The 24,621-nt window shown below is 40.3% G+C and overlaps 1 protein-coding gene across 4 annotated transcripts in view; it reads left to right on the forward strand.

Moving 5' to 3' along the window:
* Nucleotides 1-24,621, forward strand: part of CFAP91 (cilia and flagella associated protein 91) — a 32,630-nt gene that overhangs the window by 2,644 nt on the left and 5,365 nt on the right. For 2 of the 4 annotated variants that reach the window (XM_009639093.2, XM_035894588.1), the window contains exons 3-15: nt 2,415-2,498; nt 3,772-3,828; nt 4,720-4,901; nt 5,612-5,789; nt 6,133-6,290; nt 6,549-6,731; nt 6,844-6,986; nt 12,982-13,098; nt 16,121-16,192; nt 17,747-17,893; nt 21,019-21,240; nt 22,539-22,687; nt 23,892-23,983. In XM_009639093.2, the coding sequence (XP_009637388.1) occupies nt 2,415-2,498; nt 3,772-3,828; nt 4,720-4,901; nt 5,612-5,789; nt 6,133-6,290; nt 6,549-6,731; nt 6,844-6,986; nt 12,982-13,098; nt 16,121-16,192; nt 17,747-17,893; nt 21,019-21,240; nt 22,539-22,687; nt 23,892-23,983 (1,784 nt within the window). Of the gene's footprint in view, nt 1-2,414; nt 2,499-2,934; nt 2,964-3,771; nt 3,829-4,719; nt 4,902-5,611; nt 5,790-6,132; nt 6,291-6,548; nt 6,732-6,843; nt 6,987-12,981; nt 13,099-16,120; nt 16,193-17,746; nt 17,894-21,018; nt 21,241-22,538; nt 22,688-23,891; nt 23,984-24,621 lie in introns of those variants that run through there. The other 2 variants (XM_035894590.1, XM_035894589.1) reach the window with 2 other exon arrangements.

The raw sequence follows: 24,621 nt of genomic DNA on the forward strand, positions 1-24,621 counted from the left end.
AGGAGCTGTTTCCTTTTAGTCTCCTGCAGTTGCAGCTGGTTAGATTGCTTTTGCTGCTCATTCAACGGTGTAGGGGGCCTGAACCAGGGCACCACTTTTTTAGTGCAGGGGTTTCCTAGTTGAACTTTCTCCTAGAGTCACAGTTGGGGATTCTGATTCAGCAAATAGTTAAAAAACCATTTATGTGATTTGCCACACCATGCATTTTCTGGAGTCCTCTTGTAGCTGTATTCAAGACTGCAGGCATCAGCCTAGGTAGTTGTTTTCAGAGGTTTTTGCTGCATTAACAAGCTAACTTTAGGCCATGGGCTTTTCAGATGATGCATGCTCTAGGGTTGCTGGTAACTTGAGTTCTACCACATGCCAGACTAATCACAGATGTTCAAGAGTGATACAGTGTATTTCACACCTGGTTTTGTTCAGTTTTGAAACCATATTCTTCTCATTTCCACAATAAAATAAGAAATTTGGAGCCTTTTTTTTAATTTCTTATTATTTTCAGGAATTTTAAACTATCCCCAGCATATGCAAACCTCACTTGGCTTCTGATATTTTGCCTGATATTCTGTAACAAGAATTTATTTGATGCCTGCACTGCTTTAAAATTGATTTACATTTCAACAACATGTATTTGCAGAGAGTCTTGCAATTAACAAGAAGTGAGAAATACATCCCCTGTTTCAACCTGCACTGATTGACAGTGTTGCTGAAACACAAGAGAGAATATTTCCCAGCTGTCTTTTCAGTAGTTGCATTGCCTCTGCAAGGTTACCAGGAATAAATGCTCATTTATTTCAGCAAAGTCAGCAAATTTGAGTCAAGGACATCCAAGAGGCAGGATCTGTGGAATATAAGGGGCTATTTCACTGGGTTCCCATTGTGCCTATAACTATACCATAATAGGATGAACAGCTTATGCTAATAAAGTTAGATCATAAGAATAAGTGCCCACCTGTGCTGAATGAAACACAAATCCATCTGGATGGAGCAACACTCTGATATGTAAAGAGTCAGCGAGTGGAACTAGCCATCAGCTCAATTAACTCATTTGAATTATAAACGCAACTTCACAATAATAGGTTGATTAGTGCTGAGCAAGTATCTCAGGTTACTGCACCGCATCTCAAAACCTTTCCCTCTCTTTTTTTATGTGATTTCAAACTTACCTTTGCGGTAAATTGCATGTCACAGGAGGTTAATGAAGCATCTCTCTATAGGCTTTGCTATAGTGGGTAGCCATACTGTGGCTCCTGAATTCCCACAGCGCAGCTCGCAGGGCTGAGATGGGGTCTTTGAAGACAACTGATCTCAGCATGCAAGCCTTTGTTTTGATCCCAGCTGTCGAGTAATGTTATGTACTGTTAACCAGATCTCTGCAAATATGCCTCTGTATTTAAAATCAGGCAGCAGCAACCAATTCTAGCACCTGCAGTCCACACATCTGAGGTCCAGATTCTTACAAGTTGCCAAAAATGGTCTACGAAAAACATGACCTTCAGGACTTCCCATAGCTTAAAGAAATTACTTACCTTGATGGCATGACATGGGCTGTTTTTTTTATGTTTAAAGAACTTCTGTATCTTGTCCAGAGTAAGACTGGAGTATAAAGTGGTTGTGAAATCAAATAGCAATCTTGATGTGTAGCTTTCAAAGGACTCGGTTATACCCATTCTCTCACTGACTGCCTTAATGAGGTCTACCTCATGGTCTTAAAATAAAGAAAACCCTTTAAGATGTTATAGTGAAGAATTTAAACAGTCTGCCTACTTTAAATACAAAATGGGGGAGAAAATGAAGAGAGAATGTTCTTTCAAAAGATATGCTTGTTCCAGCATAGGTTTTGAATCATTCACATGGTCAGTCCAATTTTTCTTCTCTATTGGACATTTCAAATTGAAATTGCCAATACTAAAATTTTCCACATTTGCTCAAAATCTCTTTAGTTATTTTTGAAGGGTAGAAAGTATCTTATATATATAGCCCTTTGTTGCTTATACTCCTTTACACATATTTTCTGTTATGGAAAGTTTTTCACTCTTAAGGAAATGAGCTTGCTCCCCCACTCCCAATGAAAGTAGTTTACTTTACAAGGTCAAGCATTTACAAGTGGCCAATTCTTTTTATGGCAAGCACATGAGGAAGTTTTATTAAAGGCAGCAAACCACCATTTCATGGTGGGGAATATATATATAGTGTCAAACTGTCTTGCTATGTATACAAGTATGAAAAAAGCAAAATATAATTGCTTGTATAAGTATGGGGATTTTGTGGACTTTGTAATGTGTATGTTTGATTGTGCAAGCAGAGAAGTAGAGAGATAATGGGGTAAAAAAAAAAAAAAGCATAAGAAAAAAAGAACTGCTCTGAATATACTTCTTAGATGACAGTAAGGAATCCTGTGTTTTGCCTTTTAGAGCTCAACCTTCTCTTCAACTACCTCAAATTGTGTATGAAGACCCTGAAGTTAGTGGAAGGAATCGCTACAAATATTTTGCACGGTAAGGAATGAACTGATTTGAGTTCAGAAGTTTGCTTTTGTGCAGTTTAAAGAGTACCTAAATATATGCCAGAGCTTTTTTTTTTTTTTTTGTCTATTCTGTTGGTTCTTTGATCACTGCTATAGAAAATCTAAACAGTAACCAAACCTTAAATCACAAGGTCTTTTAAAATTCACACTATGCCAGAATTCTCAGGTAATGAGTTACCATATAAGCATATTCTGTACGTAATAATTATTTGTAGAAAGCTTTGGGCTGTAGAACCTCCTACACACAGGAAGAAGATGCTCACAAGGCCATTGTGGTTCTCCAGACCGCTGGAAAGGTGCTTTCTTAAGGAGGAACCTCTTAACTCCCAGTTTCTGCCAAGAGCAGAAAGAGAGCAAAGGGAATCCTTGATTAGCTTTTCAGCAATGATGTGCTCTACTGCAGTACTACTCTGCTCCTTCCAGAATGACACTGCAGGTGAGTAGTGGCTCAGTCAAGATCTGAACCAACAGCTAGCATACAAACATTCGCAGCTTAGTGACATACTTTGAATTACATCGCTATTATAGTTGGCAGCTATTGGCCAACGTGTCCACTTTAAATATTAAAAAATTGCCAAGTTTAATAAATTGAAGTTCTTTGTGGCTCCTTTAACAACAACAAAAAAAGGACAAAGATGATGTTATCTTCTGCAATTTGAAATGAAGATTTAAAGTCTCTCAAAGGCTAAGGGAAATTGATAGTGAACTGCAATATGCAAACTATAAGAATGCCTAAGAAGGAATATGTCATTGAGCCCATATATCACTTTCAAGATACTTCATAAAATACTGTAAAAAAGGAAATAATCAAATCAGCTAAGTCCAAAAGAGCTTATGTTACCAACTGATTGTAGGAATTAATTTCAGGATTTCGAGTTATTAAATAAAACCCTCTCAAAATCTCAAAGTGAAAAAAGTAAAGTGATTAGCGAAACATACACAGAATGTTTCACAGAGCACACTCAAAACTAACTTCTATTAATTATTGTCTTGTTTTGCAATTCCACTTTCTGCTTTGACAGAAGAATAACACTCACTCCTACTGGTGAAACTTCCCCTGTCGCTCCTTAGCTATGAAAGAATTTTTTAATATTCAGGCACGATTCTTAAACACGCAGCTACAGAACTTGACTTATGGAAAATCGGTGTAACTCCACTGAAATTAGTGGACTGCAGTTTTTCTAAACCATAGTGATCTTTTATGCTCATGGTTGTTGTCTTACATCTGCATTCTCTCTTTTCAGACCTCTCATTCCTTCTAATATTCTGCTTCCACTAAATGTTGCTTACGCAATGGCAAAGTAAGTAGTGAGTTCTGGAACATTACTGTTGTAATGGGTCACATCTTACCAGAAAAAGATTGGGTAACTATTTAGCTGGTGACCAATATTTTTCATTATGAACCAAAAGGAAAAACTTGCTAAGAGGTAAGGGTTTGTTCATCACTGAGAATTGCTGAGGAAACAGGTGACTGTTTCAGAATTTGCTTGCAGTATATAAGTAGTGCTTTGCTGGTAAAGGACATGTGCCTCAAGTGTGTTAGGATTATGAGGCCTGAAGCAGACAGCCAAGTGCCTCTGAATCCTAGAAGAGATACCAATGCAAAGAAGATTCTCCAATACAGCAATATTGTTGAAAAATCTTCTGATAACTTTATTACAATCTCTGTGATAGTTATACTGTTCAGTGGTGTAGAGCATCCATGAAGTAGTCTAGTGTGGTTTTCAGTGGGGATCAAATTTTGAGGGGACGTAAGAAGATTCAATTCCTAGTAGAGTCAATGGAAGTTGCACAAGCTTACATCAGAATTGAATTTTTGTTCTGGAAATGTTGGAAAGACAAACATGTAAGCTAAATTGAAGCCATCCTACTTAATTTTACACTCAGCCATTAGTTACTTTTTGTGCCCATTAAAAGCAATGCTTTAGAAGGGAAACATAGGGAAGGTTTTCATGTAATAACTTGTGAGAGCTGAAACCAGAAGATTTCTGGACTGCTTACCTAAGGAGGAGGTTTCAGAGGACTCAGTATAGCCTTGGTATGCTTTTATTAAAGATAATGGAGTTTGCATCAATGGGAGCAATGTTAAGATAAAACGCATTTTGGTATCCTACTTTTGACTTAGTGATGTGTTTCTGTTTTGATTTTTTTAATGAATGTGACAAATGTTCTTCCATTTTGCATCTCTTTAGGACAGAGCCCTGTGTCCATTCAGCTACAAGAGACAGCAAGGTCTTTGGTCCCAAGTTACGAACTTTGGGCACACAGACAGATTACAGAGATGGTGAAGCCCAGACGGATCCCTATTCCCCTGAATATGTAGTTCCCAGTGCCTCAGTCCCTGAACTTCTGACACTTGCTACGCTCACTTGGGGTGAGTTGTGAAATCAGGATAAATTATAATAATCATGTCCCCTCTTTAGCAGGAGGTTCTTTATTTTCAATGTCAGGTTTCAAGTCTGTTGCCAACTCTGGCAGCCCTTTGTCATCTTCCTTTGGGGCACATTATTTTATGAATTTCTAAAATAGGTATGATATTTACCTACCTAATAGCACTGTTCTGGGGCATTTCATAAAGAGCTCTGAGATCATTCAATATAAAAAGGTCATATGTTTTACAAATACGAACTAGTAGCAGTTTTTCCACTTACCTACTGTTCTTCAAGTGTTCTGAGTTTGACATCAGTAAAAAAAACCAGTACAAGCACTGCTGCCCCAGAATACACCTATGATCTTAATCTCCCAGTGTCACACCTGCAATAGTGATGGACACTGGACATGCCAAAGAAAGTGCTCATTCTCAGAAAGCGTCTTCCTGGAAAAGTTTTTCCTCCTTTGCAGTGTGCAGTAGAGGAATGAGGTGCTAGTGTTAATGTCAACTAAGCTATAGCAACTGCAGGTCCTACCATTCCTCATACTGTAGAATTTTACTGGCCTTAGGAGTATTTACTTCTGGCTACTGACAGTTCTGCTTGTGTTTAACACAGGAGCTTGTGCCCATGCAGCCCCCTAATACTTTTTGGTGGTGGTTGTTTGCTGGATTCACCATTATCCTAAAGAGCTACTGCTTCTTGTCCCTGTAAGGTCGGGGGCTACCAGCAGGACTAACCGAGGTGGAGATGATTGAACGTGCCCGGGAAAAACGTGCATGGGAAGCAACTCTTCCAGCCATGGACAATGCCTCACAAATCGCAAAGAGGAGGAAAATGATGGATGATATGGAGAGGAAGGAGTGGGCCTTTAGAGAACAGGAAATAGAAAAGTAGGAGTCCAATTACACTCTTTTATTTCTTTTAAGTATTGGCTGAATAGAGAAGGAACAAGAAGGTTTAGGGGATTCACTGAAGGGTGCAAGCCTTTTATTTCTGTGAGAATCCCCTGGTTTTGGGGAGGGATTTTTTTGTTAAATTTAATATTAGAGACTGCTACCACAATACTTTCCACCAGTGCTAAAGTCACTTTTTAAAATGAAAAATTCAGTTGAGATATGCAGTATGAATTATGTGTAAAATAGTCAGTTGGGTATGTAGGATTTGATGATGACAGCATTGCACAGAACACTGCAGAGTACAGTAGATCATACCTGGTCTTTTCTTTCCTTGCAGGTTGCAGGAGGTTCGACTGGAAGTCTTGAAGAAGCTGCTGCGGAGGCGAGAGAAGAATCAGAATGAGCTGGATGCCAAGCGCCTGGATGACCACTGGCAAAAACTTCAGAAGGCTAAAGAAGAGAAAATAAAAAAGATTCAGCATGACTGTGCACTGAGTAAGTTTGAAAGACAGGGAGAGAGCAGTTTGAGACTTAGTTTTCAGACAAGCCTTTTCTATTTTCACAAGGTTGCAGTCTTTATTCAAGATGAAACAGGTTGCATCCACAATATAGATATGCATGGTCAGCATTTGTTCTGGTCAAACAGGTCATGTTTTTATATTAACCAGGAGAAAAGCTCTTGTGAATTTCCAATAGTTCTTTTTTAGAACTATTTGTATGAAGAACCTTCTCACATTTGTATTTCCTTTTCAGTGCTCAGGAAGCTGATAGCTAAGAGGAAGAATGTGATGGGGAAGCTGGAGAGACGAGATATCATCAAAGAGTATACTGACTTTGCATCACAAACATACGCTCCTTTGTCAAGAATTGGTTATTTCCCAGACAACCATTCTGAACGCTATGTGGTAAAAAACTTCTATCTTAACACCTTTGCAGGTAAGGCATTTTGGAAGATTTAGTTTGTATGAGATGTTTACTTAAAATATTAACAAAAGTCAAATTGCTCTCCCCACCACTCCATTACTTAATTGCTGTTTGTATTTGTTAGGACTGTGTGAACTGGAAGCATCTCTCCCAGATTCTGTCACCCAGGTCAAGATTAAAGCACCAAAACCTAAGTACACTACCACTAAGACTGGGTATATTAAAAGATCAGCAAGGCTAGAGGTGGAGCTTGCACAGGTTCACCAGGTACGGAGCTGCATCCAGCAGCATGTCAGTTCCTCTTAGATTTGAACTGCTCAGAAATGCAATCGGGAAGACAAATGTGTAAGCTTTCTCCCAATTTCCTGTGCTAAATTCCTATTTTCTGTAAGACAGCTTCAAGGACAGGATGGGTCAGACATTCAGACTGTTGTAGGCATGAATCCTACTGGAACTCTTTTGCCAACACCTGTGCGTCTGCTCCAACTCTGTAGAAAACAAGCATAGCTGCTTCTGTCTTCCTACAGATCCAGTATTTGGATCAGAACGTTTTATGGCCACTAGAAATTATCTCCTGCCATTTGCTCATTCTCATTTCTCCAATGTTTTTATAATGTACGTGTGGCAAGCCTACTGGTTACACTGTCAAACTGCTAATAATTAAATAAACCAAATCTGGATTCATATTCTAAAACTTCTGTATATTTTTAAAAACCATACATTCTAAGTACATATTGTCAAAACACCTGCAGCAAAGCAGGATTAAAATGACCCCACTTGTAAAATCAGATTAGAATGGTGGATGCCCATCACTGTTGTTCCCTAACAACAGCATCTGATTTGCAAACATGCTAATAGTGTTTTGCATATCTTAATTTATCACAACTGTTCATGAAGATGAGGTGTCCATATATGCAATTAACCACTGAGGAAAGAAGTGCCTCATTTGCATCTACAATCACAATATTGGTAAATTAGATGTACTTTTAAGTACACTTCTTGTGATGCTGTTGAGGGTTACCTTTTTTAAAATCAGGCATATTCTTGGCTGGCCGCTGTATCTCTGAAAAATACTGAATTTCATTTGTAAAGCTTGGCAACTTTCACTTATGATTTATTTAGTGAAGAAATATTTCATAGTTGGCGATTGTGTGTGTAGATTTCTTGGTTTACTATGATTTAATAGTATTCTCAATGCAGACAGTAACTTTCTACTAATGAATTTTAAATTGAAATCTTGTTCTGAAAAATCAGCCATATTATCTCAAATTTAAATTCCACTGAATCTTGTAAAAGATGAAACATTGCATCTGATTATTATTCAGAAGGAAAAATTTAAAAGAAAATCTTGAGTGCTACAGGAATTGTTTGAGAACTAAGGACATTAATTCACTACAGTTTTAGAGAAGACAACACAGCAGTATTGAAGGGGTTTGAGTTTGGGTGCTTTTTGCATAAAATTCAAGTAGTGACTATGCATAGTCTGGATTGTAACATGGTTTTCATAGGCAGCAGAATGTCAGTCCAAGCTTTCAGAGCTGAATTCCAATTACAGCAATTGTATTTTGTTTGTTCAAAATACTTCTCATTGTTTGAAAGACTACAGTAGAGTGTCTAAACTGTATATTTTCTTTCTTAAATCAACGTAGATCACTTAGTCTACATTGATTCATACCAACTGAGGGGCTAAAATAACTAATACTCATTTCCCACCACAAAATGGCAAAATATATATTCTTTTAAAGTCACAAGGCAATCACAAGCAAAGATGACAAATCTACTATGCAAAATTTAACTGCTGCTTTTAGATATGCAGAAGTAGACACCACACTGGTTGGTCCAGACGAGCAGAAAGTACTGACACTGTGATACAAGCAGAATGCCTCAGCCACCGTTAGACTTACTTAAACAAACTTCCTGTTCAGAGCAACAAGAAATTACTGCCCTAATTAGCGCTTGAGCTCTGTGGTGCTGGCACTTCTCCCATCAGAGGCTTTTGCTTCTTAGGTTTGGTGGCTACAGCATGTTCTGGCTTAGCAGGGCCTCTTGGACAGGTCCACCTCATAAGCTACCGGAGGTGTCAAGAAGAGGGCAGTAAAGGGTGCAGAGTACTTGAGTTAACAGAATTTAGCACTTGAGAGGACAGCTGTCTGACACTTGGCATAAGCAATCCCAATCGTGCCAACAACCTCCATCACACACAGTATGAAAGAGGTTTAAAGCAGGCAGTTAGGGATCATCTCAGAAGGGCAGTGTTGCTTTGTGTTATTTCTATAGCTGAGCAGCTAAACCAGTTTTCTCTTCAAAAGCCTCTTTCTAGTGCTGTCCTAGCACATTTAATCTATATATTTTCTCCCATAATCTTAGAAATAAAAGAACTCTAGATAATTCAGAGAGTACACAGTGATCTAGCTCTACAATGAGTTTCTTTCATTTTTCCGGGATAATCTGTGGAAGGAGGTGGTGAATAGAAGAGGAATGCTAGATTTTGGCCTCAGAAGTAATTTATTTTAAAAAAGCAAGTTTCCAAGGCTTGCTTCTCTGGCCAAATAAGTGGCAAGATGGACTAGTCCTCCTCATTATGTGTCTTCTCGGTTTGCCATACTGAGGGTTTTCCTAAGCTTAAAGCTTGTAAGAAGGAACAAGCAATTATCCAAGGAACTACAAAAAGGATCCATTTCCTCTTGAGAATAAGAACAGCTTCTTCCAGACTTGAACATAAGCCATAAAGAAGTGATTTTAGAAGCAGATTTTTTGAGGAGCATCCTGAAACCTTTTGCAGGAGTATTATGTACACTCAGTATTCTTTGAATAATTTTCTAAAACAAGATAACATGGCAGAAACAGGAGTGACCCAGGATTTACAGTAAAAACAATGATCTGTATCTTAAGCCAGATCTGTAAAAGGACAAGGAAACCTAGTTCCTAGCCACCGCAGATGATAGTGCCTTAAGGAATGTGAGCAATTATATAGACAGCCTTGTGTGAAAATCCAAGGCATTAAGGAGCTAGCATACTGATACAGCTAATTATTGTATGAAAGCAATGCAACTAGGTAACTGATTACACCAAGGAATGGAGGAGCTGCTAGAAGAAATCCCAGTGCAGAACAATGTGTGACTTTAGGCTGACTCTGTATGCTCTGGTGACTCAAGAAGGGCGAAGTGTCAGGTAGTTTCAAAGTGCTGGATCAAGATGATGTCAGAACAAAGAATCTCTCACCTCAGCATGAAGAGCAACTCTCATCACGTCTGTTTTCCTTTATCCGATTGCTGGAAGGAGGTGGAGAAGTAGGGGGGCCAAGAATGTCTCTGGAGAAAATCTCTGCCAACTTCAAAGCATAGGAAAACCTGTTCAAGCAGTTATTTCATCAAGAACAGATCTCCAACACGGTGTTAGCTGGCTCATGCTCACACAAGCTCTAAGAGCTATTATGTCAGGCTGGATCAGCCAAGATGCAGCAGCCATGCTGCATTGCAAAGTAGGTAGTCAGTCCATCCTTGATGTTCTCACCTTCTTCATTCATGGACAAAAAGGAAGGAGGAGAAACATGACTGTGTACTCTGTGCTGTACATGAAAATAAAATATACCTAGTGTCTTGTGAAAAGGAGAGGATCACAGAGAAGATAAGGAAGGAATCTAAATAATAATTTCTGTGAACAGAGAGTTTTTTCTCAAGCCACTATCCTGTCCAGAATTCTGCTTCCATTGAAGGTAGCAAAAAGCTAAAGCGTATGGCCAAAAGCATGAGTGCTATTTGCTGTTCACTGCATTTTCCAGGAAAATGAAAAGGAAATTAACTGGGTGGTCCTTCACTGTCCAGTCCAACCAGATTATACCATGACTCTGAACCTACTACCTGATAAAAGCAGTCTATCTTAGAAAAATTAGACAGGTGATTTGTAGGCAGTAACATTTGAAGTATGTTGTTCAGAAATTTAACACTTTTTTCTTTTTAAAGAAAGTATTTTACAGTGATTCTTGGGCCCTGCTCTCCCTATTTCAAAAAATGGCAACTCATTAAGTCAGGCAGAACCAGTTAATGCAAAAAATATTTTTTCTTTTCTTACATTGAAGTCTTAAAATAAGTTAAAACCTCAGATTAGAGAAAGCAAGTGGTAAGCATTTTTGACTTAGTAAAGATAGCAAAGCAGGCACTAGACTATGCTGACATGAAAACATAAAACCACTTCTGGGAATTGCAGTATTTCTCAAATCTACATTAATAAGAATTCCCTCTTGTCAGAAGTGCTCATAGATTCTTCTGTCTTTAAAAGTTGTTCTTCTGGTTGTATTTTGTTATTCTGGTCAGCAAGAAGTATTTTTGGAGGCCTAAGTTTTATTAGAAAAATTCTTATGAATGCAACATTGCACTAATAAACATAGGAGCTGTTGTTTTCAAAAGAATCACAATTACAGCAGCTTTTTTCTTTCAGTTTCTCCCCTCCCCCCCCCCCCCCCCCCCCCCCCCCGCAAACCACCTTATAAATCCTAGCAAGCACTGTTATAATCTTCATGCCAGAGAGCTCTAAGGTCATCAAATACAAGAAACAGTTCAGAAAAATCTCTCAACATATTTGAGCTATAACCATTTCACGTGGCTTATAAGCAGTTTATAGGCTTTGATTCTTGCATTATTAACATGGTCCATTTCAGAAGTTTTCAGTAATAAAACATTTTATCCCCTCCACCTAGAAATCTCTCTCCTTTTCTGGAGCAATTAATCATCCTGTCCTGAAAGGTCAGATCCAATATGCAAGAAGAGTTTTGTACAAGGACTACTGGAGTTTCAAAACTTCATTAATTTCACAATTAAATTCGTGCAAGTGCCATCAATTTCCTGTTACTGGAGAGAGAAATTCAGCATGGGATTTTTTTTTCTTAAGTTTTTCTTTGGTTTTCCCTCCCTAGTGAAATACTGTATTTCAAGATTTGAAAAAGAGAGAGTGAGAAAAGAAAAAGGCACACTTTTGCTTGCTGGAATATGTGTGTTCTTTCAGTAATAAAGACTACAGATCCAACCCATACAGTAGTAGGTTTATAATTTTGAAGGAGCTTTAAATGTACATACATACATTTTCTTTGTGAGCCCAAGTGTGATGTCCTACAGCAAGCAAGCGTTGCCACGCAGTTGGAAATTATTATCTGAGTATCTTGTTCTAGGTAGCTTGCAATGGGACGTTGGCAGGACTTTGGCTTTTTAAATAGTTTGAAAATGCCTTGAAAGAGTTGAGGCCATAGTGCATTTCCACTCCTAGTCTGCTTTGGCTGACGATGTTTGGCATCTGCCACCAAACAGATGCAAGCAAGATAAAACCCACTCTTAATGGGCTTGTGGATTTTCTTGGTGGAAGGAAGTTCTCAGGCAAGTTAGATTCCCTTTTGCCCTTAGTCCACTCGTACAGTCACTGCGGGTGCCACTGGGCTGCTGGACAGTTGCAGGTGAGCAGAGAAGAGTTTCAAAACATATTTTGCAAGGAAGGGGTCCTGGGTCATTCGGTTCAGCCCAGCACAGTAACAGCATACAAAGGCATTTCACTGAGGAACGGCCACAGAACGGTGGCAAATAACACTCTTCAAGTGACTCCCTTCATAAAATCTCCTGACTGCCTAACAATTTCTAGCCCACAGTAACAAGCGTTATACCTATAGTTAAAGGCAAAGACTTCTAACCATGCTGTAGTGATATGTAAACTGTAATTAAATTGTGATATTTCTACCCATTTTTCATATTTTGAAAGAATCTTACCTTTATCTTACAGGAAAATAATTAATGTTTTTATCATTGCATAAGGAAAGTAACACACACAACTGCCTCTGCTTGCATATGGGTCAGTGTTTAATTGGATCAATGAGACTCCCATTTTAAAATGACAAAAAAAATATCTGAAATATACTTTTACTTAAGAATGTATCATATTAGAGATTAAGTCCATACCAATTTTAGATTAATTTTAGGTGACTCACCCTATGCAACTGCTAATGTCTTGTAAATATAGCAAAACAACTCTTGCTTCCTTCTTACGTGTGATTTTGAAGTTCCCATCAGTATCTTCGGACCAACCAGTAGCCTCATCTACTGACCATATTCAGTTTTTCAGTTGATGTGCAGTAAGAATTAGAAGCCACAAGCCTGCAAAGTGCAAAATACTTTCAGCTCCCTGTAGTCAGTGTGATCAGCAACAGTCAACATCTAGAGGACTGGCCTTATTGTGGTGTTTTGACTAGCCCAGTTCTGATTAAATTGTGCGTCTATTCCAGGCACTACTGGAGAAGAAGAATAAAGTCAAGGAGCCAAAGAAACCCCTCCGTTTCCTTGAAAAAGTAGAAAAGCCTGTTCCTCGGCCACCCACTCCAATCCTGGAAAAACCATCAATTGTAAGTGGGCTGGTTTTAGCACTTTTTTTTCTGTTGATCCCAGATTGTTTCCTACATGGCTGTTAAAGGAATGCCCAGAGAAGGAAAGAAGTGAGCTTTATCTTTTTTGTGTGTGTTCATGTTAGAAATAGCCGTCACTATTTCTTAAGACTCTCTTAGTCTCTATTCTATAAAGACAGTAGCAGCCAAAGAATTGAAAATATTCTACAATATCTTTTGGCCAAATCCTTAACTAAACTTGATTTTATAAAGACATCAATTAATAGACATGTTATTCCCTTATTCTTAGGGAACAAAAAGGCAGATGATTATTGTTGTTGTTGTTGTTGTTGTTGTTATTCAATGTCTTCCAACCTTCTGATCTGACACGCTATCGTAATCCAGTGGAGCAATTAAGTTTAGTCCCATTGAAGTCAGTGAGACTTTGGGTGCTTAGCACTGAGCATGCACTTCATTAATTTGCTGGAGTGAAGCTCTTGTCATCATGCAGGATGCAGTATTTGATGAGCATTCTCCACTTCACAGAAAATGATGCTTCTGCAGAGATTGAAATAGCAGTAATGACGTGTCATGGGGGATGTGATATGCAGTAGGAAAAACCAACTTTTTAGGGGAGCTGCAACTTCTTTTCCTCTCTTAAAGTAACATACTTAAGAGGTGGTTGCCCCAGTGGATTGCTTTGCTTATTAAGACCATGATGTAGTAAGAATCAGACACAATTACCATTCACACTTGTGAATTTAAGTCACACAACCATGAAAGTGAGAAAGTCTTATTAGATCATCCATGCTGTCTTCCTTTGTACAGTATGATGTCCTATGTTTTATACAGTCTATTTTAAGATGACTGAAACAAAAATATGTCCTTGGGAAAAGCTTTCCACAGCTTTACTGACTCCTAGGTATTAGTATTATATTGCAGTGGTAGATTTACACTATTTAGATTTACCAGTTTAGCAGGTTTTTAAGTACTTCCAGGTAACTTGGAGAGAAATCAGAAAGATTTATCACCCAGTTGTAGTCATTCTTGAGTTTGTTTACAGATTATAGGGGTTTGTAAAGAGTTTCAATACAATAGAATTCCACCTAAGTTAATGTGGTGGAATCTGCAAACATTTGGTTTATTTTCAAGTATCTTTATGTGTGAACACATAAAAGAATGGAGCTCTCCAGCAAAGCTCCATCTGTAAAGTCAGGCGACTTCATCCACTGAAGAGCAGCACTAACATCTCCTGCCTTGCAGAATACACGTAAGGTTTCTTCTACCAGCTGGCTGTGAGGAGCACTGAAAGCAAGCCTCTTCTCTGTTAATTCTTCTCTTCCTGACATACATAGATACATGTACTGACTGCTAAGTGCACCAGCCTCTTCCCACTGGAATTGAGGATCTCAAAAGGAAAGTGTGCCAGAGTGACAGGCGGGTGACATGGACCACAAGGGATGTAAAAGAAAGTGAAGAGAATGGAGGCACTACTGCAGGCCTCCTCAAATCCTCTCCCCCGGTCATTTCTTAGGCACTTCGTAGCCGCAACAAGCTCACAGAGCGCCTCTGAATTCCTTCACTGGTTTATCACTTTCTTCAGCCCCCTCTAGTTTTCAGCCTGCTTCTAGATGCTTCTACAGCCTTAATTCCTTTTTTTTTCCTGCAGGGCGTGGTAGGCTTTCCATCTCCCCTCATTCTTTCCATTGTTCTGTAGCAGGCAGAGGGAGAAGTTGATGATTACCTTTGCTAAGGCATCATTTGCAGCACTGAACAACAGAAGTAAAGAAAAATGCATCCCACAAAAATTTAAACCAAATCTTAGTTTACAACAAACCAAACCGTTTGGCTTACCTGTCCAGTATATGTGCCACCTCCACTTCCAAAACTCTGTCCTGAAGGGCTTTCACACTCTAGCCAGGTTATATGGTACAGTTTAGCTCTCTAATTGGACTGGAAATTAATCCTGTCTTTCCAGAGAAAAAGAATGTACCAAATCATAAGGCAGTCCTTTGGCTAGCTCTGTTTTGCTTCTCCTGGGTGGTGGTGTGGAAAGGCAGGAAAGGTTCCTTTTGCTTTTGGAAAACTTAATCTTCAACACCTAAGAAAAAACAGATAGTAAAATTCAAGCCTACACCACTTCTCTCATCCCACGCTCTCCCCTGTTTTTCTAGCACTTCTAAAATACCACATTTCAATGCAGACCTCATAAGCTCTTTATTAAAAAAACTTTCTTGCAATTTTTAGATTTCTCTATCTTTCCCAGGCACCCAATGGGCCTCGTCCTTCTGCTACTGTCAACTCCAGACTAGGAGACCCCTCAGCAAGAAAAAATGCTGCGAGCTGTGCTTCCTCTATTTAAAATAAGCCCTTTTTTTCCCCTCCTATGGTCATGTTCCCTTTCCCACTATGCTCCATCATTCTTCCAAGTTGGTATCAGTTACACAATGCTAGGCCAGTAAAGTTCTCAAAGAGACAAACCACAATATAATAATTAGCTTTACTTCCAAACTATCACTTTCTGAGACTTAAATTTACAGAGCTACTCTGACAAAGGTCACCACTGGAATAAATATCAAAGGAAAAATTGTATAAGTTCCCTTTTAATTTAATACCTTTATTTATGGTTAACAGCTCTCTTGCGCCTCCTTCAACAATAATTCTATCCCCTTAGTGTCTTGACCTGTTAAATTAATGTAGCTGATGCTCATTTTGCAAACTCAGATTCAGTCAAGCTACCAATAGTACTTCTAATGCATGCAGCAATTTGCTTCATCAACATCTCCTTATCATTAGGTACTCATCTCTAAAGACCCCCTAAAATCTCAAATAGAATCTAATTATACAGCCTTTTTCCCCCATCTCTTGTAAAACATGGAAGTACGTATTATTCTGACTTGCCTTCCTTTCCCTAGAAATTAGAAGAATGAGAAAAAGCTGTCTATGAATTAGACTTTTTGATAGTTAGATGGATAATCTATACAAATCTCAGTCTCCAAAGAAATAATTAATTATTGTGTGGATATTTGTTGTGTTTTGGCAGGAGGAAGAGGAAACAGAATTGGCAGTGATCTGTCTGCAGAAGTTGCTCCGAGGCAGGGCTATTCAGAACATGGTATTCTGTGTCCCTTTGTTTATGTCTCTCTTCAGAATGATGGTGGGAATGACTGAAAGTGTGTTTGCAATGTTTCTTCCACAGCACTAATCAAGGGTAATGTGGCATAGTGCAGCGTATCCTCCTGTATGTTATCTGGAGTCCTTCAAGGCTGAAGACTTTGCTCTCCAGCCTGGATTTCTTACAGGGACTTCCAGGTTCCTACACACATCTGTGAGTGGCTCCCTGTTCCTGCCATCCCCTACATTCAGCTGTTTAATTAGATGCTTCACAGCAGAATTACTCAAATGGCAAATTCTGGACTAGGTCTGGACCATGGGTACACTTTGCCATGATTATGCCAAGATCCCAGGCACAAGAAACCTCCCACATCCCAGAAGGGCAGCTTGTATTTCAGACCATCTTTCCAGTTTCCTGTGATGGTGAGCTGAACCTTAGATGAGGAGCAACTGAAGCATACCACCATGATTTCCAGCAAGTGCAGGACCCATCATTCTGCTTTCAGTGGAGCAGAAGTGGGTCTAGGTAAAAATTAATTGAGTAGCCTTGCCTTGTGGGCTTTATATTAAGCAAGTCTATCACTTTTGATCAGACCAGTCCAGAAGGTTTGTTTTCATGCCTGCTGAGAATATAATTGATGTTCTCTTGCACTAACTATTTAATGTTTGTGAAGTGTTCCCATGTGGGACCCTGACCTGAGCTTTAGCAAATGCAATACTGTGAAAGTGGCTTGAGGTGGAATATAGACTTCCCAAGTCTTCTCCAGTTCTGTGGATCTATGAGAAGGATGTTTAATGCCATTGCAGGACTGTTGACTTTCACATCATGAAATGCCCCATCATTTTAGGAATATCCTTTCAGCTACTGCTGGATCAGAAATATGTGACTCAGAGAATGACGTGAGCAGGGTTGGGTGATCCTTTGTTGCTGTTGGAAGTCCTGCTGGAAGAGAGGAGGAATGAAAATAAGACAGTGTCAGGGAAGGGCTGGGCCACATAACTCCATAACAGGGACAGCAGCAGTTTCAACAACCTCCCTGCCAATTTATTGCTTAGAGCTGCTTCTGGACTCCCTCAAAACAGAGGTCAGAGAACAGTAGATGTTGAAACAGGAGGCATCTAACCCTAGACTGAGGAAAAGAGGCAATGCTCACACTGGGAATCTTTGACATTGAGGCTGATATAACAGAATATCCAGAAGGTTATTGCCCTTTTCACTTGACATTGGTGTTGCTGTTCCACATTCCAGTGGCTTGAGTTCTCAGTGAAGCCAAACAGAATAAAAAAAAATAATTTTATAATGAAGTAGCAGGAGATCATCGATACTCCACAGCAGAAGGCCTCAACTTTCATCTTCTATGCAGGAGGGTTTAGGCAGGATTTACCTGCCAGCTGTAGTGTTTGCCTAAATGTGGCCACAAATTCATTACGGAGAACTAGGTCTTGGAAACAGCTGACCTTGCAACGTGGAGAAAAAGGGTATGATCTGCTGGCAAAACATGTTGATCTATATTCTCCATTTAATGTGCTTGGTTGTTTAACTTTTATTTTGAAGATGTTTGAAGGGAAGGAGAAGCGTCTGGAACTGATCCAAGAGCTGCGTACCACTCATGCACTCCAGGAGGATGGACAGCTGCTTTTGAAGGCAGAGGAGCAAATGACACTGGCTCTACAGAAACAGCATGACTTGCAAATGCACAAGGTTTGCCTGTATAGGTGGGGAGGCTGAGTCACAACACTGTCCTGACTGGGCACTCTGTGCTTGCAGTACCACCAACACTCTCACATTTAATTTCTTTATGTTTTCTATTATCCACAGCACAAAAAGCACCCCAAGTAACAAAAATGCCCTCCTAGCACAGGCCAAGTATTGAATGCCTGAGGGGCTAAAATTGCTCTCTCACTGCTGTGGGGCCTCTGGGGAATCTCAGAAACAGACTGAGGTGCCCTGACCACAGCTGCTACCCAGGCTGCACTTGCTTTCTTCGCAGACAGAGCACTTATTTATATTTACAGGGCTTTGCACAAAGTGCACTGTCAGACGAACCTCAGTTTTCCCACATTTCAATCCACTTGACTGATGCTGTGACCTGGCATCACAATGCATGCTTGTCACTCACATCTGTCAGATGTTTTACTGAATATGTGTTACTGCTTTGTCATTTCCCTGCTCCTTTTCTAGCTTGGCACCCTCTCAGGCTCCTCCTCAGGCATAACACATCACAGAAGAAGCCAAAGCAGACTTACTTTGTAAATCTTGCTGGGCTCAAGGCTTCTAGGACCTTAGCAGTGGTGTCACATTGTTGTACTTGCCACTGTTATGGAGAGCAGAGAAATTTTGGGCTCCATCCTCTGCCAAGAATCTAGTGAGAGCTGGGGATGCAAATTCCCATCCTATTTCCTTGCAGGGCCACAACCTTCCAGAGCAAAATGAATCAAGTGGCAGATGCTGGTCTGAAATGGATCACAAAGAAATTCTGTCCAGACTTCACTGCATCTCAGATATACCGTATCTCCCACATACCTGCAAATTTTCCTATAGGTTTTACTACTCCTGTTTTTTCAGTGACCAGCTGTGAGGCAATTACACAGGTTCCAGATCATGATAACAGCATCATCTGCTGGCCAGTTGGCCTGGCAGAGGTGAAGCCAGACCACTGCTTCCTGCTGGGAGGGCAGCAACAAAACTTTCCCTCAGATCTCAGTAAAAATTGAACCGGGTGACTGTGTTTTACTGTTTATAATTTCCAGACGCTCCCTCATACACGGGGAGCCCAGGTGTGGAACGCAGGAATACAGAATTTTTCTACTGAGGAATTAAGAGAAAAATAAAAGCCTTAGGCATTGGGAACTTGAAATGCTCCTTCTCTTCTGGAAGCCCAGGTGAGAATGAGGGAGTGAGCAGTTCAGACACCACAATAACATTCATAGAGAAGAAGAGAGAGTAAATGGTAAAGATGCTCACCTCTGATCTCAGAATTTCCGTTTGGGAGAGCTACTATCCCCCTCTGCTGGTGTCTACGTCCTCTACTCTTGCATTTTTATTCACTGTGTCTCTGAAGGCACACACTCCAAGGCTCAGGTCTTCAAACATTTTGAACTTTAAAACTCTCTGGAATGCATACGCAGGGGTTTTCTATGTATATGGCTATTTTAAAAAGTCACAGATGACTCACAGTTCTTTAGTTTTTTTGTAATCATGGTTTTTTTTCAGGTTTTTGACCTTTCCAATATAAAGACACATTTTTCAATAAATGCTTCCTGCAGAAAGAGGAAGGAAACTCCAGATAAAATGGTCAAAGATGAGGGGTTGAAAATTTCCAACCTCATACATAACAAAAGTCTAAGACGAGAGTGTTTCTGGGTTGTTTTCCTCCATTTCACACCAGTTTTAGACACAGCACATGAAGCAATAAAGAGGAAGCAGCGTATTAGTTCCATGTTACCATGTTATCCCTCCCTGTGGGTGGGTGCAGCTACTGCATTGCTGTCTTCCATCTTAAACACCCATGGGCTAAGCACTGTCACTTCTAGATGTGTGCAACGCTGACAATCACGCTTTCTTTGAAACACTGCATAAGCAAATGGCATAGCAGTGTAAGAAAGCTGATTTATTACTACATATCTGGGATACTTCAGCTGCATTTTGAGTTTTACATTCAGGTCTACTCTGTTATTGCCTGTTTATTCCAACAGAGACACAGCATCCCAGCGAGTTCCAGATGTTCCTTCCTGCCAGGGACTGTGGCTTCGTAGTCCATACTGGAGATAATGAACTTACCATAGATCTTGTCCCTTTCTGAAGTGCAATCACATATATCCAACCCATGAAACATGATGTGCTTGGAACAAGGAGCGAATGGCACAGTAACACTGAACACGTGGAATCTAGGCTCAGCTCTGACACAGAGTTCCTGATTTTCCATTACCTGGAATTTTGAGGTCTCGTTTGCACTTCTGCAAACTCAATTTAATTACTGTTGATTTGAATTTGTTAGCAGTTAGTAACTTGTACAGTTGTAGGTAATAATTTGATACCTAAAAGTGTAGGGACTCATGGTGGCTGTATTATTGCAGCAAGTCGTATCCCTTTGGTCGCATCATGAATGCCCAGCCAAAGACGTACCATTTCACTGAGGTGGCTTTGAACGGTAACAAATATTTGTATCCTTAGGAGAGGATAGAAATGTGGCTGTACTCACAATTACGCAGTTTCCTAAACCTTTACTTGAGCTTTCTACTCCTAAAGATTGAGGGTTTACTTTCCAAATGTTAGAAAGCTTCAATTGCAACTTTTGATCCTATTTTTCTGTTCTGGTCTAAGCTAAGCTTAGCACAGAAAGATGGAGGGTATGCAGCTGAAGTCATTTCACTGTCACTTTTATACCTCCTCTTTCTTGGTCTGGGCAGCGGAGCGTTCCCCTGTAGCAAGCAGATGGCCTCAGCAACTATTCTGGTTATACTCCCAGCCACAAAAGTGGTTCATAATACCTGGAACACAGCATGTCTAGTGCTTTATCTCATCCCACCCACCCAAGCATAGGGGCTGCTTGCCCTAGTGTGACAGTATCGGGACTGTTCCCACCCTGACTAGTTTTGCCATCTTTTAGCCTCTTTATGCCATCAGAGCCTATACCCAGGAACATTACATTATGCAGAATCCAGGCCAGTGCATGTAAAACAAGAAGAATGCAAAACTCCTAGGGTTGTCCCATGGCTGGTCTGAGTGGATGTTGCAGAGCTGTTTCACATGCCTGTGGTAGTCCTGGGACTTCAAAAAACATTCCTGGGGTTTGTAACACAATTATTTGCATTTTTTTTTAAAAGCTGTCATCAGTGGAAAACCACTTGGCCAGGGAAGAAGGAAGGGTACTGGCGAACATATTTGATTTCCTGTCCAAAGAGCTGGTGAGGCTGCAAGAAGAACGGAAGATCCATGCTTTTGTCATGCTGGCTGAGAGGCAGAGGCGGATGCGGGAAGCGGAGGAGAGCGGCCGTCGTCAGGTGGAAGAGAGGCTGCGTCAGGAAGAAGATGAGATTTTCAGACAGGCAAGAGAGGGAGACTGGTGGGACTGTGGGCGGTTTGTAGGAACTGCCTTCCTGTGGGAAGGTCCAGATGGAAGGGAGGTGCTTCAGCTCTGACTTTGGTGATGGCTAGTTTTAAAATTGAGGGGGAAGGCTTAGTGAAGAGAGGGTGATTCCTTCCTATAAGAGTCATGCCCGTTAAATTAAGGATGATCGGAATACTCCTACAAACAGTCCTGTTAGGCATATCATGAATGGATGTAGATTTCTAAATTTCCACAACAAACGCCTATGGAGAACAGATGTACCTAGATCATCTTTAGGAATAATGTTTTCTCAGCACTTGGTCTGTCCAGCAGAACTGTTAGGTGTTGGATAGTATTATCCCAGGAAGGACGCCTTTTTAAGCAAGGTTTTGGAAAGATTTTGCCCTCCACGAGTAGACTGCAAATAACAAGAGGTACAAAAAATATTTTGAAGTAATGATAATGGATAACATAACCTTGTGATCCAGAAACAAAAATCCTGAATTACCATATTCCATAACTATTCTATAGTCCTGTTGCTATTCCCTAGCTCCTGACTGCATAAAGCATGTTTCTCCCAGTTGAAAGGAATGAGTGGGAGCCTAACTGAATAAACCAATAATTTTCAAACTTTGTGGGAGGAGGTTAATACCAGGAGAGTCTGGCATCATGTTTATTTTTCTTTTAATTTTAGCTTCTCCTCTTTTCTGCACCTCTGAGTGGGAAGTAAGGAAGGTCAAAGTCCCATAAGCTTATGACCTTCAGACTAGCAGAAGGAAAACACCCATTTCTAGAATCTCTGCTCTACAACCATTATAAGGAAACCAATAATTTTATCTCGGTTTTATTCATGTTACTTTGACTGACTTGATGGAACCTTTTCCTTCAGGATTTGCTTGGATGAAAGCTGATTAATTTCCTGAAGTCAACACTGATGATTATTATTTGGCAGTTGTTGTTCAGAGGACCATGAGAACTGAGGAAGCAACTGCCACTGCATTCACAGAACTAACCTGCTGCAGCAGAATTGGATCTGTGGATAAGTTTTTCTTCCACCACTGGTTCTTTCCTGCACTTGTTTCTGTTCTATTAGTACTCAGAAAGAATTATCAGAAAATACATGTTTACATAAGTTTGCTTCCCAGAAAGCACCTCTGAAACCCAATCTCAGGCTGGCCTGTCTGAAATTAAGAGTCTGGTGAAAATTTGTTGTTCCCGCTTCTTTGGAAATCTGCTTCCACCACACTCCTGGCACAGCAATAGGCAGAGGAACAATATCTTGGTGTTGTGTTCCAGGTGGTGAAAGTGTACCAGAGCACTATTGACTCCTATTTGGAAGACATTATCCTCAGTAGCATGGAGAACACAGCTGAAGAACAAGCCAGGGAAGAGATTCAGAGAATGGCTGTAGAAATCAATGACATTGCTTATGAAATGGAAAGTCGGTATGTTATTAAACAGCACGTTAGAGGCTGTTTACAGCAGTTTAGAACCTGCCTGACCATCTGCATCTGTGGTTACATCTATAATCCAAGACATGGGAAGGGCAGAGCAATACTGTTCGTGATCGCTTCATTAGTGTGACTGCTGTATGGGAACCTCACTGTTACTACCTGGTATGCGCATATAAATCCATCAGAGCCTTATTCTATACAGCATGTGCCAGATTCCCTCTGCAAATCACTTGTGGGACCTGTGAATCGCCCATTTTAGGCTTCTCCATGCCAATGTGATGCTGTGACTGAGCTTTAAGTGAATCTGGGAACTGCCTAAAGCAATACCCATTCATACTGGTCTTTTCATTTATTTACACTACTACAGAAAATCCGTTTGAAAGAGATGCTAAAAGATACAGCAGCCTTTCATTCTGGGGTGGCTGTTCTTTAAGAAACTGCCAATTTCCATGGGGGTCAGTCATATTGATGGCTGCCTGACAAGGCACTTTGAGTAGAATAAGTTGTTGAGAACACCACAGTCTTGTGTTTGGCTGGGGCATCAGCAGTGAATACTTTTTAGGACCTGCCAAACCTCCAGTTCAGTTTCTATGCTCTTTTTTTGGAATTGAGCCATAAAAATCCCAATGACACAGTGACTCTCCTACGGTACAGCAGCTGTGTATTTTGTAACTAGATGAATACAACCAGAATGTTGAAATCCTCGGGGAGAATGAAGCGTAGATAATGCATGCAGCCCCTGGGCCAATTGGGAACCCACCAAACACAGGCATGGAAAAGAGCACGGGGACCAGCCAAATGCAGAGTCACAAAAGGGAAGAATTTAGCAAACTCAGCAATGGGCCAAAGGCTAAATTGACAAAGATGCAAATCCTCAGAGGTATCCGCGTGTCTAACTGAGTTTGTCATCAGTGAGAACTGGGCTCCTTAATACCTTTGAGGATAAGAGTCTAGGGTGATCTTCTCCCTGGAAATACTGCCTTCCAGTGCAGTATTGAACACACTGGCAGCACAGGGTAAAGGGGAATAGTCACACTGTCACCCATTTGTAGGATAAAGAGACGCCCAGCTGACAACTATTGCCATGACAATACGCTCCCTTGAAAATAGAGTATTTACCAGGGAGTCTTGTGTTTGCAGAGGTGATCCGGAAAGAAAATTAAAATGCTAACACCACTCTGCATCTGTTCTGTAGTCGAACTCGCCTACAGTCAGAAGAGATTGTAGCAGAGCTGGTTTATGATTTCCTGATTCCAGAAGCAGAGAAAATGTCTATCAGAGAAAAAGGTAAGGAGTCCAGTAACTTTATTCTCTTTGTGAACTGGTTCACCTTCCTCACCCTAGCTCACTGAAAGGAAAGATGCAGTGCCAAGAGTTGTCTCAGTTCTCTGAGATTCCTCTTTTGCGCTCTGCAGGTAGAAGTTAAGCCCTCTGACCCTTTTCACCAATTTCTCCTGAACTTTAGTCCTTTAAAATGGTGGCCTGAATTCAGACCTGATGTAAATTTAGTGTATCTATCTGCAACGATAAAAGTACATGGAAAGAAGCAGCCCATTGCACCTTCAAAAACAACCTGGGAAAAGTCTTTAAGTAGCATGGCTGTGAATTGTCTGTTATATGGCAGTTCCTAAAAACTGTAGAAATCTTTAACAGGCAGATTACTTAAATATATGCCATATGTAGATGAAAGATTATATGCTTTCCTATGCTTTCGTCCTCCCTCTCCCCCCCCCCCAATTGGTTGAGAGCTAGAAGCGAAGATAGGTTTTAGGGTTGACTGTAGTGGCATCATGTTTTAATTAAGATAATCTTGCAGTTGTAAAAGATGCTTCTGTTTAGCCAAAATGGAATAGTATCTGTCAAAATACAGAGGGGAAGGCCCTGGAAACCTATTTATTACATTGAGTATCATGAATAAGTGGCTG

This window comes from Egretta garzetta, unplaced genomic scaffold (assembly GCF_000687185.1).
Source record: "Egretta garzetta isolate BGI_Z169 unplaced genomic scaffold, ASM68718v1 scaffold85, whole genome shotgun sequence".
In the NCBI taxonomy this organism is placed as follows: Eukaryota; Metazoa; Chordata; class Aves; order Pelecaniformes; family Ardeidae; genus Egretta; species Egretta garzetta.